This window comes from Antechinus flavipes, chromosome 1, assembly GCF_016432865.1.
Source record: "Antechinus flavipes isolate AdamAnt ecotype Samford, QLD, Australia chromosome 1, AdamAnt_v2, whole genome shotgun sequence".
Taxonomy (NCBI): Eukaryota; Metazoa; Chordata; class Mammalia; order Dasyuromorphia; family Dasyuridae; genus Antechinus; species Antechinus flavipes.
In genome coordinates, this window is record NC_067398.1 from 95,971,434 (window position 1) to 95,989,773 (window position 18,340).

An 18,340-nucleotide genomic window follows, 5' to 3' on the forward strand; every position below is an offset into this window, starting at 1 on the left:
TAATCATTGATCTTCAAAGTCAAACTTAAAAAAGATTTAATCAAGAGAGAAATCTACATTATGTCAGCCATATTAATGTTTTAGATTATGTGTAAATATGTGTATATGGTGTATATGTGTATTATTTTTATATATACACACACATAAGTTTATGTATATATGTATATGTCTGGGTGTCTGCATATGAATGTTTATATATGTGTGTGTATATGTACATGTTATATATATGTACACATAAATATGTTCCTGCTTTATTGTAACTTGCTTGGGGAAAGATGGGGGGGGAAGAAGCGAGAAAAAAGAACAGCAGAAAACAAAAGAATACCTATAAGCAGGCAAAGGACAATTATAAATATATCTTCTATTACTATAAATGCTTTCTTGGAATGGAAATTTATTGTTACATATTTTAATCTGTTGGGCATATGACAATTTGGGAGGGGTTGTTTTTTTTTCTTTCTTTTTCTATTTCATTTTTTGTTATTTGTATGTAATTTTATTTTTTTAGTTTTTAATAATTTTTTTTATTTTTTAAATACACACAAAGTAAGCTTTCAACACTTACTCCTGCACAAAATGTTGTATTTCAAATTTTTCTCCCTTCCTTTCCTCCTGCCCCATTTAGCAAGTAATCCAATACAGGGTAAACATGCACAATTCTTCTATAAATCTTTCCACAATTATCATGCTGCACAAGAAAAATCAGATCAAAAAAGGAAAAAAATAAGGAAAAAAAGTAAGTAAACAACAAAAAAGAGTGAAAATACTGTTATGATCCACATTCAGATCCCACAGTTCCCACAGACCTCTCTCAGGTTGCAGATGGCTTTCTTTATCACAAGACCATGGGAACTGGCCTGAATCACTTCAAAATTGAAAAGAGCCACGTTCATCAGAATTGATCATTATATAATCGTGCTGTTGCTGTTTACAATGATCTCCTAGTTCTGCTTATTTCACTTAGTGTAAGTTCATGTGAGTCTCTCCAGGCCTCTCTGAAATCATCCTGCTGGTCATTTCTTGTAGAGCAACAATATTTTATAACATTCACATACCTTAACTTATTCAGCCATTCTCCAAATGATGGGCATCCACTCAGTTTCCACTTTGCTGCCACTATGAAAAAGGATTGCCACAAACATTTTTGCACATGTGGGTCCCTTTCCCTCCTTTAAGATCTTTTTGGGAGACAAGCCCAGTAGAGACACTGCTGGATCGAAGGATGTGCACAGTTTGATAGCCCTTTGGGCATAATAATAATCACATTTTATAATAATATAAATAAATAAACATATTTTTAAAAGAATGAAATAATAGAAAAATATTAAATATCCTATTGAAAAAAATAATCAACATGGAAAATAGATCCAGGAGAGATCATTTAAAATTTTTTCAACTTCCTGAAAACTATAACCAAAAAAAAAAAAAAAAGCCTAGATCTTATCTTACAAGAAATTGTAAAGGAAAATTACCTTGATATTCTAGAGCCAGAGTGTAAAATAGAAATTGAAAGAACTCATTAATCACCTCCTCAAAAAGTTCCCCAAATGAAAACTCCCAGGAATATTTTAGCCAAATTCCAGACCTCTAAGGTCAAAGAGAAAATAGAAAGAAACAATTCAAGTACTGTGGAGTCACAGTTAGCTACATTAAAGGATCAGAAGATTTAAATACAGTGTGATATCCTGTCAGATTGGCTAAGATGACAGGAAATAATAATGATGAATGTTGGAGGGGATGCGGGAAAACAGGGACACTGATGCATTGTTGGTGGAGTTGTGAATGGATCCAGCCATTCTGGAGAGCACTCTGGAATTATGTCCAAAAAGTTATCAAACTGTGCATACCCTTTGATCCAGCAGTGTTTCTATTGGGCTTATATCCCAAAGAGATACTAAAAAAGGGAAAGGGACCTGTATGTGCCAAAATGTTTGTAGCAGCCCTGTTTGTAGTAGCTAGAAACTGGAAAATGAATGGATGCTCATCAATTGGAGAATGGCTGGGTAAATTGTGGTATATGAATGTTATGGAATATTATTGCTCTGTAAGGAATGACCAGCAGGATGAATACAGAGAGGCTTGGAGAGACCTACATGAACTGATGCTAAGTGAGATGAGCAGAACCAGGAGATCATTATACACTTCGACAACGATATTGTATGAGGATGTATTCTGATGGAAGTGGATTTCTCTGACAAAGAGACTTAACTGAGTTTCATTGGATAAATGATGGACAGAAACAGCTACACCCAAAGAAGGAATACTGGGAAATGAATGTGAACTATTTGATTTTTGATTTTCTTCCCGAGTTATTTTTACCTTCTGAATCCAATTCTCCCTGTGCAGCAGGAGAACTGTTCGGTTCTGCAAATATGTATTGTATCTAGGATATACTGCAACATATTTAACATATATAGGACTGCTTGCCATCTTGGGGGGGGGAGGAGAGAGGGAGGGGAAAAAACGAAACATAAGTGATTGCAAGGGATAATGCTGTGTAAAAATTATCCTGGCATAGATTCTGTCAATACAAAGTTATTATTAAATAAAATTAAATAAATAAAATAAATAAATAAATAAATAAATACAGTGTGATATTCTGGAGGGCAAAGGAGACAGATTTGCAACCAAGAATCACTTACCCAGTAAAATTGAGTGTAATCCTTCAGGGGGAAAAATGAAAATTCAATGAAATAAAGAAATTTTCAAGCATTCTAGATGAAAAGACCAGAGGTGACAAGAAAAGATTCTAGAGCAGATAAATAGGAATGGGGAACCATAAGGGACTTCATAAGATTAAACTGTTTACTTCCTATATGAAAAGATGATACTTGTAACTCAAAAGAACTTTCTCATTATTAGAGCAGTTAAGACAGAATATATATAGACAGATTACTGGACAAGTCAGTAAAAAAACAATGTAGTAGATACTTAGCCTACTTACATTTTAGAAAAGTTTCTCATGTCGAGCTCATGTCAAGTCATGGACTACAATTCAATTTTATCATACTGAAAGCAGCTCTTTTTGTGGTGGCTAAAAATTGGAAACTGAGAGGATGTCCATTAATTTGAGGGATTGTTAATCAAGTGGTGGTGTATGCTAATGGTATATGACAGGGAAGGGATACTACCATGCAATTAAGAAATGATCAGTAGGATGATTTCAAAAAAATCTGAACTGACTATATGAACTGATGCAAAGTGAAACTAGCAGAACCAGGAAGATGTTGTATACAGTAACAGCAATATTGTATGATGAACTGCAAATGACTTAGCTATTCTTAGCAATACAATGATCCAAGATTACTCTGAAGAACTTATAATAAAAAATGCTATCCATAACTAAAGAAAGAACTCACTGCACCTAAATGTAGATTGAAGCATACTTTTTTGTTTATTTTTCTTGAGTTTTTTTGGGGGGGAAAATCTATGTTTTCTTTCACATGACTTTTATGGAAACATTTTACATAATTTCACATGTGCCTTCTCAATGTACAGGGGGGAGAGAAGAAAAAGAATTTGAACCTCAAAGTTTAAAAAATGTCATAAATTATTTTATATGTAACTCTGGGAAATAAAAATATTTTAACTCTAAAAAAATCGTTTATCTCTTTCAGGAATTCTAGTTGAAACCCAAACAGTTTTTTTTTCCTTTACAGTTTTGCTTGTAGATGTTTTTGAGAGAGTCTCTTCTTGTTTTGAATGTTGAACATCTGTGGTACCATAATACTTTTTATGGCGGGGTTCTATCTTTACTTATTATTTCAGCCTACTTCCTGATTTTGGAATTGCTATTTTTGGAACTGAAGATGTACTTCAGAAGTAAGTATTTCTAAAGGGAACGTTTCTGACCTGGTGTTGGATCTAAGCAATTGTAGATTACTGCTCGAGTTAGTCACTATCAGTTTGCTTCCTGACCTGGTGTTGGATCTGAGCAATTATAGATTACTGCTAGAGGTAGTCACTATCAGTTTGCCAGAAAGCTTTATTGGTTCAGAATGATAGAACTTTAAGCTTCTCATTATTTGGATTTTTTTCCCTAGTTATTCCTTCACAATCTTCAGTTTGGGTTACTGATTGAAACTAAGACCCTACTCTACTTCTCAGTACCCAAGGGGTTCAATTCACATTTCTGGAGCTTGCTCCTCTATTGCTACATATCCCAGGACCATTTACTGCTCATCACCCTAGAATGTCTCCCTTAGGCACAGATTTTCTTTGTCACCTATCTTTCTCTGACTTGGATCTGGGTAGTGAAGACAGGTGGCACCCATTCCCAAATGCTGCATGACATGTACTCATATAGATATTACACCTTCTTTTCCCCCAGACCATTGCTCCTTTGCCTTGCAATGCTCAGAATATGGCACACTCCTTATCTTCAATATATCCTCTTTGTGTATTTCCTATGGTGATCTTGGCTGGAAAAACAACTCATTCTAATTTTTTTTGGGTTTCCTCAGCAAGATTCAGACTGGTATATTTTCTAGATGTTTGTAAAAGTTCTGTTTTGTATTTTTTGGCAGGGAAGGAATTCAAAATATTTTGATTCCATCTTCCTCAGAGTTGTTCTATTCCAAAATTATGTTATCATCATTGTATAAATTGTTCTTGTTCTATTCATTTCATTCTGCATCTAACAGTATTTCCCAATTTCTTCTTAAACTGTTCATTTCATCATTACTTGTGACATAATAATATTCCATATATACTAGATGCTGATTTTAGATGGATTCAGTACTGGTTGGATAACCAGAATCATAGGCTGTTAAGGATTCAATCACAAGTCCCTAGAGGACTATCCCAGAAATCTGCGCTTGATTTGTACTGTTTATCATTTATATCAATGATCTAGATAAATGCATTGATGGTATATTCTTCAGTTTGCAGGTAACACCTAGAAGGGGGGTTGAAAGAGAAGCTAACACAATGGATGGCAGAGACCTTGACAGGTAATAACACCAGGCTGAAGTTAATAAAATTAAATTCAATAGCAATCAATATAAAATTTTCCACTTTTCAAATATCAGGTAAGGAAATTATGGTTAGCAGCAGTTATTTTAAAAAATAACTCAGAGTCAAGTTCAATAAAAGTCAACAATGTGGCAATGCAGACAATGAAGACAAACTAATGCAATCTTATGCCATACTGGAAGGGGTGGTTTCTAGCTATAGGGCCATTGAACTCTGATCACACGAGACATTATCTGGAGCACTGTTATTTACTTCTGGGAACACAGCTTCAGAACAACCCTGATAAGCATGAAAGTTTTTAGAGGTAAGAGCCAAGATGGTAGAGAGCAGACACAACTTACTGTGACCTCTTAAGCCAACAGCAGATTAAGCCTCTGGTTTTGGAGTCAAAAAACCCACAAATATCTGGAGTACAAGACATTCCCAGAAGAAGATACCCTGGAAGAATGTCAGAACAATCTGGACAGGGGGACAGCACAGGGAGCCCAGGGATAGAAGCTGTGGTGGGGAGTCAGAGCTTTGCAGCTTCCATGTACCTGGAAATATTCTGTGAGACTCTCAGGCTACTCTGTCCTGGTTGCAAGCAGATGGTTTGGCAGATTTGCTGTAAAAACACATAAAAGCCAATACAAAAAGGCAAATTGAGAGCCTCTGAGGTCAGAAGAATGCAGAACCTGGCCATGATTACCCAGCACCAGCAGTCAGTCAGAAACACCAGATCCAGGGCAAACTAAATCAGCTATCATCTCTTTGCTTTAAGAGCAAATCTCTACCCTTAAAAAAATGATCCAAAAAAAGCAAAAAGAACTCTGACCACAGAAACCTTTTGTGGAGAGAGAGAGAACAGACCTCAAATCCTGAGGTTCCTAAAGACAAATCAACTCCAGATGAAACCTCAAAGGGAAATATGAGCTTTCATAAGGCTTTCTTGGAAGATTTTTTAAAATGCTGTTAAAAGAGAGTTAGAAGAAAAATGGGGAAAGGAAATGAGATTTTTTGCAAGAGAGTATGAAAAAGGAAAAACAGCAATTATCTGAAGAAAACTCCTAAAAAATCAATTTGATGAAATGGGAAAAGCATATAACTTCTACAAAATAGATTTGATGAAATGGAAAAAAGTATATAACTCCTACAATATAGATATGAAAAAGATACCAATTCATTGAAAAACAAAATTTGTTAAAAGGAAAAAAATACAATAAATAAAACAATTCAGTTGGTCAAATACAAAAGGAGCTAAAAAAGATAACTGAAGAAAATAATACGAGAAAAATTAAAATTGAACAAATGGAAGTAAATGATTCAAAATGACTCAGATTCAAGAATCAATCAAATAGAACCCCAAAATGAAAAAAAATAGAAGAAAATATAAAACTTTTAGGGAAAAAAAACTGATCTGGAAAATAGATCTAGGAGATACAATCTAAGGATTATTGGACTTCCTGAAAGCGACAGTGGAAAAAAGAGCCTAGACATTATTTTTCAGGAACTCAAAAAAGAAAACTGCCCTGATGTCCTAGAATCAGAAGGTAAAATAGCCATTGAAAGAATTTACCAATCACCTTCTGAAAGAGACCTCAAAATGAAAATACCAAGGAATATTGTGGCTAAATTTCAGAACTATTGGACTAAGGGGAAAATATTGCAAGCAGCCAAAAAGAAATAATTTAAATGCCAAGGAGCCACAATCAGAATTACTCAGGATCTAGCCGCTTCCACAAAGGATCAAAGGGCTGAAATCTGATATTCCAAAAGGCAAAGGAATTTGTATTGCAGCCAAGAATAAACTACCCAACTAAATTGAGCATAATCTTTCAGGAAAGAAGATGGACATTAAATGATACAGCTGAATTTCATTTATTTCTGATGAAAAGATCAGAGCTGAACAAAAAATTTGATGTCCAATACAGAAGTCAGAAGAAGCGTAAAAAGGAAAAAAAGAAAGAAATCTTGAGAACTATATTTCTTGTATGGGTATATTTGGAGAATGTGGGTATAATTTAATTTTATTATGATACTACTAAAAAGTAACTAGAGGTAGAAAGGGAATTGTATTGGAAAAAAGAGGAAAATTGAGGTAAAATAAAGGAAATTACATCTCATGAAGAGGCAAAAAAGACCTATTACAATTGAGGGAAAGAAGAGAGGGACATTAACATTATGTGAATCTTACTCTCATAAGATTTGGCTCAAAGAGAGAATATCAGACATATTTGGTGTCACAGAGAAATTTGTCTTACCTTATAGGGAAGTGGGAGGGGAAAGGAGAATGCTAATAGAAGGGAAACCTGGAGTAGTAGAGGAAAAGTGTAAGAAAGGGATAGGGGCTCTAAAGGGAGAGGACTGTTTGAGGAAGGTGATGATTAGAAGCAAAATATGGAGGAAGAGAGAAGGGGGAAAAGAAAGAGAAAAGTATAACTTAGGATAAATAACATGGCAGGAATGCAGAATTAGTTATTTTAACTGTGAATGTGAATGGGGTGAAGTCTCCCATAAAACTCCCCCCCCCAAAAAAAAGCACACTGAATTAAAAGCCATAATCCTACAATATGTTGTTTATAAGAAACAGATTTAAAGCAGAGTGATACATTCAGAGTAAAAGGTAAAAGGTTAGAGCAGAATTTATCATGCTTCAGGTGAAGTAAAAAAACAGCAGGCGTAGTGATCCTGATCTCAAATCAAGCAAAAGCAAAAATAGATCTAATTAAAAGAGATAAGGAAAGAAATTATATTTTGCTAAAGAGTATCATAGATAATGAAGCAATATCAATATTAAACATATATGTACCAAGTGGTATAGCATCCAAATTCCTAAAGGAGAAGTTAAGAGAGCTTTAAGAAGAAAGAGACAGCAAACTATACTAGTGGGGGATCTCAACCTTGCTCTCTCAGAACTAGATAAATTGAATCACAAAAGAAATAAGAAAGAAATTAAGGTGGTAAATAGAATTTTTTAAAAGTTAGTATGATAGATCTTTGGAGAAAACTGAATAGAAACAGAAAGGAGTATATCTTTTTCTCTGTGGTTCATGGAATCTATACAAAAATTGATCATATGTTAGGGCATAAAAACCTCAAAATCAAATGAAGAAAGACGGAAATAATAAAAGCATTTTTTTCACATCATGGTGCAAGAAAAATCATATGCAATAAAAGGCCAGGGGAAAATAAACCAAACATCATGGAAACCAAATAACCTAATCCTAAGTAATGAATAGGTGAAACAATAAATCATAGACACAATCAATAACTTTATTGAAGAGAATGAAAATAATGAGACAACATACCAAAATTTGTGGGATGCAGTCAGAACAATTATTAGGGGAATTTTTATATCTCTAAGATGCTTACTTGCATAAAATAGAGAAAAAGCCCAATGAATTGGGCTTACAACTAAAAAAGCTAGAAAAAGAACAAATTAAAAACCCTCAATTAAATATCAAATTTGAAATTCTGAAAATAAAAAGGGAGATTAATGAAACTGAAAGTAAGAAAACTATTGAATTAATAAATAAAATTAAGATTTGGTTTTATGAAAAAACCAAAATAGATAAATCTTTAGTTAATTTAGAAAAAGGGAAAAAGAAAATCAAATTGTTAGTCTCAAAAATGAAAAAAGAGAACTTTCCACCAATGAAGAAGAAATTAGAGCATTAATTAGGAGTTATTTAGCCTAAGTATGTATGTCAATAAATTTAATAATCAAAGTGGAATGGAGGAATATCTACACAAATATAAATTGCCCAGATTAACAGAAGAGGAAATAGATTATTTTAAAAGTCCCATTTTAGGAAAAGAAATAGAACAACCTATTAATCAATTCCTTAAAAAAAAATCCCCAAGATCAGATGGATTTGCATGTGAATTCTACCAAACATTTAAAGAAAATTAATTGCCAATACTATGTAAACTATGTGAAAAAATAGGGAAAGGAGGATTCCTACCAAATTCCTTTTATGACACAGATATGGTGCTAATACCTAAACCAGGTAGATGAAAACAGAGACAGAAAATTATAGACCAATCTCCCTAATGAATATTGATGCAAAAATCTTAAATAAAATATTAGCAGAGATTACAGAAAATCATCCACAGGATAATACATCATGACCAAATGGGATTTATACCAGGAATGCAGGGATGATTCAATATTAGGAAAATTATTAGCATAATTGACTATATCAACAACCAAATAAACAAAAATCATATGATCATCTCAACAGATGCAGAAAAAGCATTTGATAAAATCCAACACTCATTCCTATTAAAAATAGTAGAGAGCATAGGAATAAATGGACTTTTCCTTAAAATAGTCAAGAGCATCTATTTAAAATCATCAGTTAGCATCATATGTAATGGAGATAAACTGGAACCATTCCCAATAAGATCAGGAGTAAACAAGGTAGCCCACTATCACTATTACTATTCAATATTGTATTAGAAATGCTATCTTTGGCAATAAGAGATAAAAAAGAGATTAAAGGAATTAGAGTAGATAATGAGGAAACCAAATTATCACTCTTTGCAGATGATATGATGGTATACTTAGAGAACCTCAGAGAATCTACTAAAAAGCTATTAGAAATAATTTACAGCTTTAGCAAAGTTGCAAGATATAAAATAAATATGCAAAAATCATCAGCATTTTTAGGGCAGCAAGAGATACAAAGAGAAATTTCATTCAAAATAACTGTTGATAATATAAAATATTTGGGAATCTATCTGCCAAGAGAAAGCCAGCAACCAAATGAACACAACTGCAAAACACTTTCCACACAAATAAAGTCAGATCTAAACAAGTGGAAAATAGCAAGTGCTTATGGTTAGGCCAAGTGAATATAATAAAAATGACAATACTACCTAAATTAATCTACTTATTTAGTGCCATACCAGTCAAACTCCCATGAAACTTTTTACAGATCTAGAAAAAATAGTAATAAAGTTCATCTGGAAGAACAAAAGGTCAAAAATTTCAAGAGAATTAATGAAAAATGCCAATGAAGGTGACCTAGCTGTGCTAGACCTAAAACTATATTATAAAGCAGCAGTCATCAAAACCATTTGGTACTGGCTAAGAGTAGTCAATCAGTGGAATAGGTTAGGTTCACAGGACAAAATAGTCAATAACTATAGCAATCTAGTATTTGACAAATCCAAAGACCACAGCTTCTGGGATGAGAACTCACTATTTGACAATAACTTCTGGGAAAATTGGAAAGTAGTATGGCAGAAACTAGGCATTGACCCATACCTAATACCATATTCCAAGATAAGATTGAAATGGGTACATGATTTAGACACAAAGAGTGATATTATAAGCAAATTAGAAAAACATAGGATTGTAAATGTTTATAGAATATTATTGTTCTATAAGAATGATCAGCAGGAGAGGCCTGGAGAGATTTACTTGAACTTATGCTAAGTGAAATGAGCAGGACCAGGAGATCATTGTAGACAGCAACAACAATATTATATGACAATCAATTCTGATGAGCCAGTTCCAATGATCTTGTGATAAAGAGAGCCATCTACACCCAGAAAGAGAGAGAGGACTGTGGAAGATAAGTATGGACCACAACAAAGAATTCTTAGTCTTTTTCGTTTTGTTTGCCTGCATTTTGTTTTCTTTTTCATTTTTTTTCCTTTTTGATCTGATTTTTCTTGTGCAGCAAAATAAATGTATGATTGTGAATACATATATTGGATTTAATATATATTTTGCCATATTTAACATAGATTATTTTGTCATCTAGGGGAAAGAGTGAAGGGAAGGAGGGGAAAATATGGAACATAAAATTTTGCAAGAGTCAGTGTTGAAAAATTACCTATGCATATGTTTTGAAAATAAAAAGCTTTAATTTAAAAAAAGGCGGGGTGGGGGGGGAAGGCTCAAGAGCAAAGGCAGATTCTTGGCTTCTTTCATGGCACCCTAAACACTTTCTTGGGTATGCACCTGTTTAATATGTTACCTCAATAAAGTTTTCCTTCCTGAAATAAATAAATAAATGATCTTTATGGTGCTTGCCAAAAAAAAAAAAAAAAAAAGGAAACCATTTCCAATACCCACTGTTCTCAGTTCTCTTTAAGCAATGAAATTATTTTGTATTCTCAAATTTGTTTGTTAATTGTTTTTATACAGTTGTCTTCACCTTTAGACTGAAAGCTCTATAAGAGCAGGAACTGTCTTTTGACTTTCAATCATCACTTAGCACAATGCCTAGAACATAATAGATGCTTAATAAATGCTAGTCAACTGTCTATTCTTTAAAAAAGAGAGAGAATAAAGAAAAGCATAGACTTATAATTTTCTTTAACTGCCTTTAAAATTTTACTGAACTAATATGAAATAATTAAATCTCACTAAGTAGGACCAATTCATGAGAAAACTAAGTTGAATTGTGAGAAATCTGAATCACTGGGAATTTTTAGAGAAATATAATTTTACTACTTTTAGGTAGGATTACCTAAAAATGCAATGGAGAGATGGAAGGGGAGTGTTAGTAGAATGCCACAGAACTGCAGAGGAAAAATTATTTTTATTGAATTAAAGCAAGAAAGTATAAGCTCAGAAAGATAGAATCTGGTTCTATAGCTAGTCATATTGTAAAAGCAAGTAAAAATTAATAGTGTATCCACACAAGTAAAGAGATATAAAGAAAGTGCCAAGAACATTGGGTGGCTCCCTTGTGGAGGTCTTATAGGAAAAAGATCAAGAGTTTAATATGATGAGAAGACAAAGAGAGCTTTTGTATATATTTGAAAGGAGTATCCACATCAATTCATTGGAATTAACTGCTTACAAAAAGTCCAGCAGAAATGTGAACAAGAAGTCCTGCCAAGTCTGCTTCAATGTATAGATTAATTAAACATTAACATATTAATTCTATGCAAATGGTACTTTTTTCAGTTCCTTCGTTTTTTTCTCATTAAAATTAAGTTAAACATTCCTCATGAAATCTTTATAAACAAGTGCTATTAAAACTCTTGAAAGATGGATCATCACTAGCAGACTTACTAGGATATACTGTCCTTGAGAAGAAGGGCTATTTCTTTGTATCCCTAGGGCTTAGCATATAGTAAGTGCTTAAAAAATATCTTTCCATTTCATTCCTGAAAAAAATTTTTTTCCTCATAAATTAAAAGACTTCCCTCAGATTTTTACATTATGTTTTTAGCAAATCTTTTGTGCATAACTATTGCAAAGATATACTAGTCATGATACAATTACTAAAAATTCTATTAAAAAGGGAAAGCATTATAGTAGAATTTTTAAGGTTCAAGTTTATGAAATTTCAAATAAAATAAAGGTATATTATAAAAGTTCAATATCAGAAAATTAAGGAAGCTATCTAGTTTTTTCATGGTTGAGCTCCTAAGCAGAATTTGCACATTCCCGGGGGTAGAGAATGAGAGAAATGACTGTGCATTCTGGATTCAAGGAAAGACACTTCAAATTCTCTTTTACTTTTAGCTGTTATTGAGCTACCAGGTAATATCTTAGAGTAAAAGCAAAAAGATATAGTAATAATGTTAATAAAAGAATTATTGGAACAATTTTTTTCTGTCACTCTTTTCCATAGAACCATTGGGTAGCCCAAAGAAAAACGCTGTAATGGTATATAGGCAAATACCATCTATCTGCTTTCCTGATTGGGGAGTATACATAATGTATATAATTAGTGAATACCAAAAAAAAAAAAAAAACATAAGATATGAAATCATTGATATGGCTGAAAACATGGCCTCTTTTTGTTTTGAAACCAGTTTTCAATAGTCCAAAATGTGTTTGAGTAGGAATAGGTGAATACTGATAAAATTGGGTGCAGAACTGGGAAATGTCAAATGAAATGTTGAGTGATATCATCACTCATTTTCTCTGCTAAGGTCCTACACATTGTCTCAGGTGTCTGTTTTGGCTTTCATTTATATTTTGAATATATGGATGGGTCAGATCTGCTTCTACTCTCTGAGTCTGACTACAAAATAGAGAAGGCACACTAGTTGCTTCAGTGGCCCTTCTGAGTTGAGCTAATGTGGTTAAAAGTTTTTATATTCTATCCTCCTACCTGATGACTCTCTTGAAATAGGTCAGTTATCTGTGGATTTCCTTGGAATACCAGCTTCTGCTCAGTTTGTTGGCTCTGTTCCTATTTACACTTGGCATAACTCATATGGTATAGCAATTGACTAAAAGATACTCTTATCTCTCTTCGGTTTGATTTCCTTTATTTCTCCTTAGCCTTCTTAAACATTACACTTGTCCTGTGGCCTTTAATAGCTCCCTCAAAGTGAAAGGGGGTGGGGGGAGTGTAAAATAGTTTGTCTCCAGATAAATTCTGAGTGTTTTGTTCATCTTTTTAAAACAACTGAACCTTTTGTACTAATGAGCATTTTGGATGATTGTCTGAAACCTGCAAGTTTGAGGAGAAAAAGAAAGCAAGGTACAAATAATTGAGACCTTGATGAGAAACTGAATATAACAATCATATTTTAAGTATCAAATTCCCAATAAAGAAGAAACACCAATATATTTTGTTGTAATTTTTGATATAGTTTGTAATAGTTGATATAGTTTACTACTAGTGAATCAGATGTGTATCGATATTGTGTTAACTAAAATAAATTTATGCTTCTATAATGAAATTATAAGATCTTTTACAGACAGTACAACAAACAAAATTAATGAATAGATTTGTGACTAAGTAAAAAAATTAAAGGATGAGATTGAAATTTTTAATAAAATATTGGCCATGCACCCAGACATTCTCTTCATAAAATATAACAAAAAAAAAACATTCATGCCAGTATGAAAATTTAACAAATCAAAATTACCCAAGCTGACATCCATTTTTACTTAAAGATACCAATACCTTCTTTATCCATTGTAAAATATAAGAATTTTTAGTTTCAGATCTCATACTTTGTTCACATGACAACACTCTTCAGTATTATTTTAATGTATATTAATGAATATTATATATGAAGTAGATATAGTAGAATATAAAGTAGAATAGATTTCTAATTTCAAATGAGTATTTTATCAATATATATCTTCACTGATGTGAACACAAAAAAACACAACACCTTATAGACTGTCAAAAACAAATGAATGGACTAATATATAAAATTTATAATGAAAAATAACACCAAAGTCCAAAACAACTTCCTAGAATCATATACTTTTATATGTGAATCGAAGGATTTTGTCAACTGTATGATAAATTTAAAAACCAAAAACAAAACAGTTAAAAATTCATTTGAAAAGTATTTTTTCTTTGACAAAAGATTTTTATTTTGGCAAAACAATAATCTATTAATGCTTTGCTTCACTCTGCCTGGGTAAATAGAATCATAATGACATTAGTAAAAATTTTATCTCAATGTTTCTGCAATATTTTAATCCTCATTTAGTAACTAACTACTATATTATTTCAGACAATTAGAATACTTTTTCCAACAACTGAAAGATAACAGAAATGTAATTTTGAGAACTATGTCTAGCAAAGAGTCATAAATTAGGTGGTAGGCATGTAATTGTAATACATTAGCTTCTTGAAATTCCAGAGCTAAACTAAAGTTCAGAAACACTGGTGTGAAAAGAGAGATCTTTTCTTAAACTCTGGAAAAACAGAAACTCAGGAGTAAAAAGGGAAGTCTGGTGAAACTGAGATATGTTAGAGTTCATATTTTCCTCTTGAGTATAATTATGAAATGGCATTCAAATGAAAACTCTGAGGCCTGTATCCCCACTCCCCACCCCAAACCTAACACGTTAGAAAAAACACCTATGTCAGTAATAAAATAAAAAGTCTTTGACTTTTTAAATGTTATCTTACTATCGCTGTGAAATAAAATTAGCTTGAAAAATGATCTAAAGGGATATGATGCAGTTCATTATGTATAACAGCAACAGCAGCGGTTTCCCAGTGTTCATAAAGGCTGCTCCATTAAATTTACCTCCAGTCAATAATTAGGAGTCCACAAATAAACTGAGGCAATTAAATCAATACTGCTGGGCAATTATATTCCAGAGTCCAGGCTCAGTGGCACAAAAAGACCCTATATCAAGCTGTAGTGGTCTGATGCAATTTTCAACAGGGCATTTTTTGGACAGAATAAGCAGCCTGAAAATGGATGATCTCAAGTTTATACATGGAGAAGAAATATGTACATATATACATATTTGTACATTTGTATATATGTACAGATACATGTATGTATCTGTACATATATACAAATGTGAATATATAAATAAAGTAATACAAGCAAGGTCTTTTCTTATCATTAGAATTTAGGAAAAAAGTATACTTAGATTTAGTGTTTTAGAATCATACTATATATATATATATATATATATACATATATATATATATATACATATATATATGAAATTCTAAAATATAAAAAAATGTAGTCATAAAAAATAGTTTAAATATTTTAAAATATTATCCAATTCACTTTTATTCACTGCCTTAAAAAAATATAGCCATTTCTAAATAAAAATCCTGGTTCACAGATTTAGAATGGGGAAGAATATGAGGGGTCATTACTCTAATTTTACAGATAAGGAAAATGAGGTCCAGAATAGCTGAGTGACTTGTCCAATATCAAACAGGCAGCAAGCAGCAGAGCTGGGATGTAAATTTTGATCCCTGGACTCCAATTCACTCTTTCTTCATGCTTCCCAGAGAACTTGACATTTAGTAACTAAACACATCCTTATGTACATAACTACATGGTTTAACAAAGGACTTCATAAACACTCTATTGATTCTCACAGCAACCCTGGAAAGTGGAGCAAAAAGACTACCTCTCCAGAAGCTGAGACTGAGAGACATTAAAAAGAACATGCAAAAGGTCTGATTGTAGCAAATGGCAAAGATAATACTGGAACTCACAGCTCAGACTACCAATGCAGTATTGTTTCTACCATTCTGTGCTGAATGTTTAAATAGCAGATCCCTAATAATATCAAGTATTGTTTAATGTATCTGATATGAGTTTATTAAAATAATATTGTATAAATGCTGCATGTATCATGTTTTACTTATTCTCAATATTATTCAAACTTGGTCAACCAATAGCATTTTGCAAATATTAAAAGGATTTTTTCTTCCATAAATTGCTAATAATATTTTGAATTGTAAAATGGAAATATTTGTAAAATACCTGCATAACCAGTTTGTGAATTGAAATCGTGTTAATTCCTTTAGCATGAACACTTTAACTATCTTCTTCTCCAATGCTAGAATAGAGCAGGAACTATAAGGAAAAGTTTTAGAATACATTACATGTGAGTGATGTCAAAACAGAGGCTGACTATGACTAGAAAAGCAGGGCTCTCACCTGCCAATAAACTGCCCTTGATCACTTACAAGAGGGGCACATCCCAACAGACTGTGTGTGTATTAAAAAAATACTTGAAAGAGAAGAAAAAGTATCACACAGGTCACAGCAGCAGTCTCAATAGACCCCTCAGGGACTTCAAGTAGTCTCAGCCTTGTCATCCTCCATGCAGCTTTCCACTCTGCCCAGAAAATGTCGATAGGAAAATGTTTGAGGGGCCTCTGGTGGAAATTTTTTCATTCTTTCTGCATTGACAGGATGCCAAATCAATATTTACTTCCCACTAACAAGCTGCTCGAGGTCTCAGTAGAAAATATTGTAGAGAATGCGGGAAGACACAGTAATAAACAGCTGTCTGGCTGTGAGGAAAACATGAATTGACTGGAAACAGGTCCATAGTAAAAGGTCACCAAGACCCATGAACTCCTCAGGTGTCCATATCAACTACTAACTTTAAAGATACATAATAACGAATCTCTTGTCCTAAGATGTCTAAGGAATGGATCCTTTTTAATCTACCAAATATATAGATCAACCAATAATTTAATTAATACATTTGTCAAGATTCACTTTGTTTTATATGTTAAATTAACAAATACAAATAGGGTTTACTTGCCTTTCTGTTAGCATAATAACCTCTAATATGATTGAATGAGAAGAAGGTGCTCGTAATACTCTAAGAGAAATCCTGTTTTAAATAAAAGGCAGCTTTGAATTATTAAGATAAAGTTTTAATATAAGAAGTAGAAAAAGTAGAAATACCTGTTCTTCAAGAATTTTATTAATGTATCTTAGCCACTCCTTATCTTGTTCACAGGCCCTCTTTGCTTTTTTCAATTCCTAAATTAAAAAAGTAAAATGGTATTAATTGTGTTTATTAAAAATCAAATCACCAATCATATCATGAGATATCAAGTATATATTCTTAAGGAGTGAGGAACTGGCCTGCACTAGATATCAAAAACACTAGGTGCTTTCTAAAACTCAGTATTCATTTTGTATTATTAACTCTTAAGTATCTAACAGATAACTAAAATTTATTTCGTACATGTATGAAGGGCACAAATCCACCCAGCACTAATTGAAAAATGTAATTTATATATATGATTGTACAAATTGTATTTAAAAATAAAATATAGAAACAACTGAATTAGTATTGCCATCAAGCTACATAACATAACAAACATACTACCTTTCTAGAGGCACCTGGTTCACTCACAGTTTTCAAATGAGGAAAGAGAATCAGACCTCCAGCCCCATGAGGAAGAATTGGAATAGAGAGTAGAAAGGAAAATTTTGGCTTGTTATAATGAAAAACTCCCTCACAATTAGAATTGTGCAAAAGCAGAAGCTGACTCGGGAGGCAGAGGATTCTCTATCACTGAAGATTTTGAAGTATAGGCAGAATTACCACTGGTTGGGTAGCTACTGTTTAAGTGTAAGTTAGGAACCCTCCCAATTCAGATTCTGAGATTCTCTGATTTTTTTCCTCTTATGCAGGATTTTATTATGTGTTATATGCAATAAATCTTAAAATCTTTATTAGCAATAAATCTTAAAATAAATATACTTCCACTATAAAAAACTAAAATTTGTTTATAGTATTCTAAGAAGTAAGGTATCTGACAATGGCTGGGATCAATGGCAGGAGTAGATCCCAGGATGTAGATACCAGATTTAGAGATGTAAGGGACCTCAGAAGCTCTTACTGTGTTTAGTTTATCAGAGAAAGCAACTGAAGCAAGGGGAGGTTAAATGATTTGCCTGAGATCACACAGAGTGCAGCGTAGGAGGAATATGAACCCAAATTTCCTGAATCCAATGCAATACTATTTCTATTGTATCACATGAAAATGACTGAAACTAAATAAAAATGAGTCTGCTATTGGCATATATAAAGATCATTAAGAATCACAGAATTTTAGAACTCAAAAGACCCTGCCAAATGTTCCCTCTAGTCAAATTTTCTTTGTCAGATAAGGAAAATGAAATGAAAAGTCACAATGAACTAGTAAGCATA

General features: G+C 32.7%; 1 protein-coding gene across 1 annotated transcript in view; it reads right to left on the bottom strand.

Moving 5' to 3' along the window:
* Positions 1–18,340, bottom strand: part of CNTLN (centlein) — a 446,067-nt gene that overhangs the window by 24,447 nt on the left and 403,280 nt on the right. Inside the window, exon 26 of the mRNA XM_051970804.1 lies at positions 17,083–17,160. Within this exon, the coding sequence (XP_051826764.1) occupies positions 17,083–17,160 (78 nt within the window). The remainder of the gene's footprint in view (positions 1–17,082; positions 17,161–18,340) is intronic.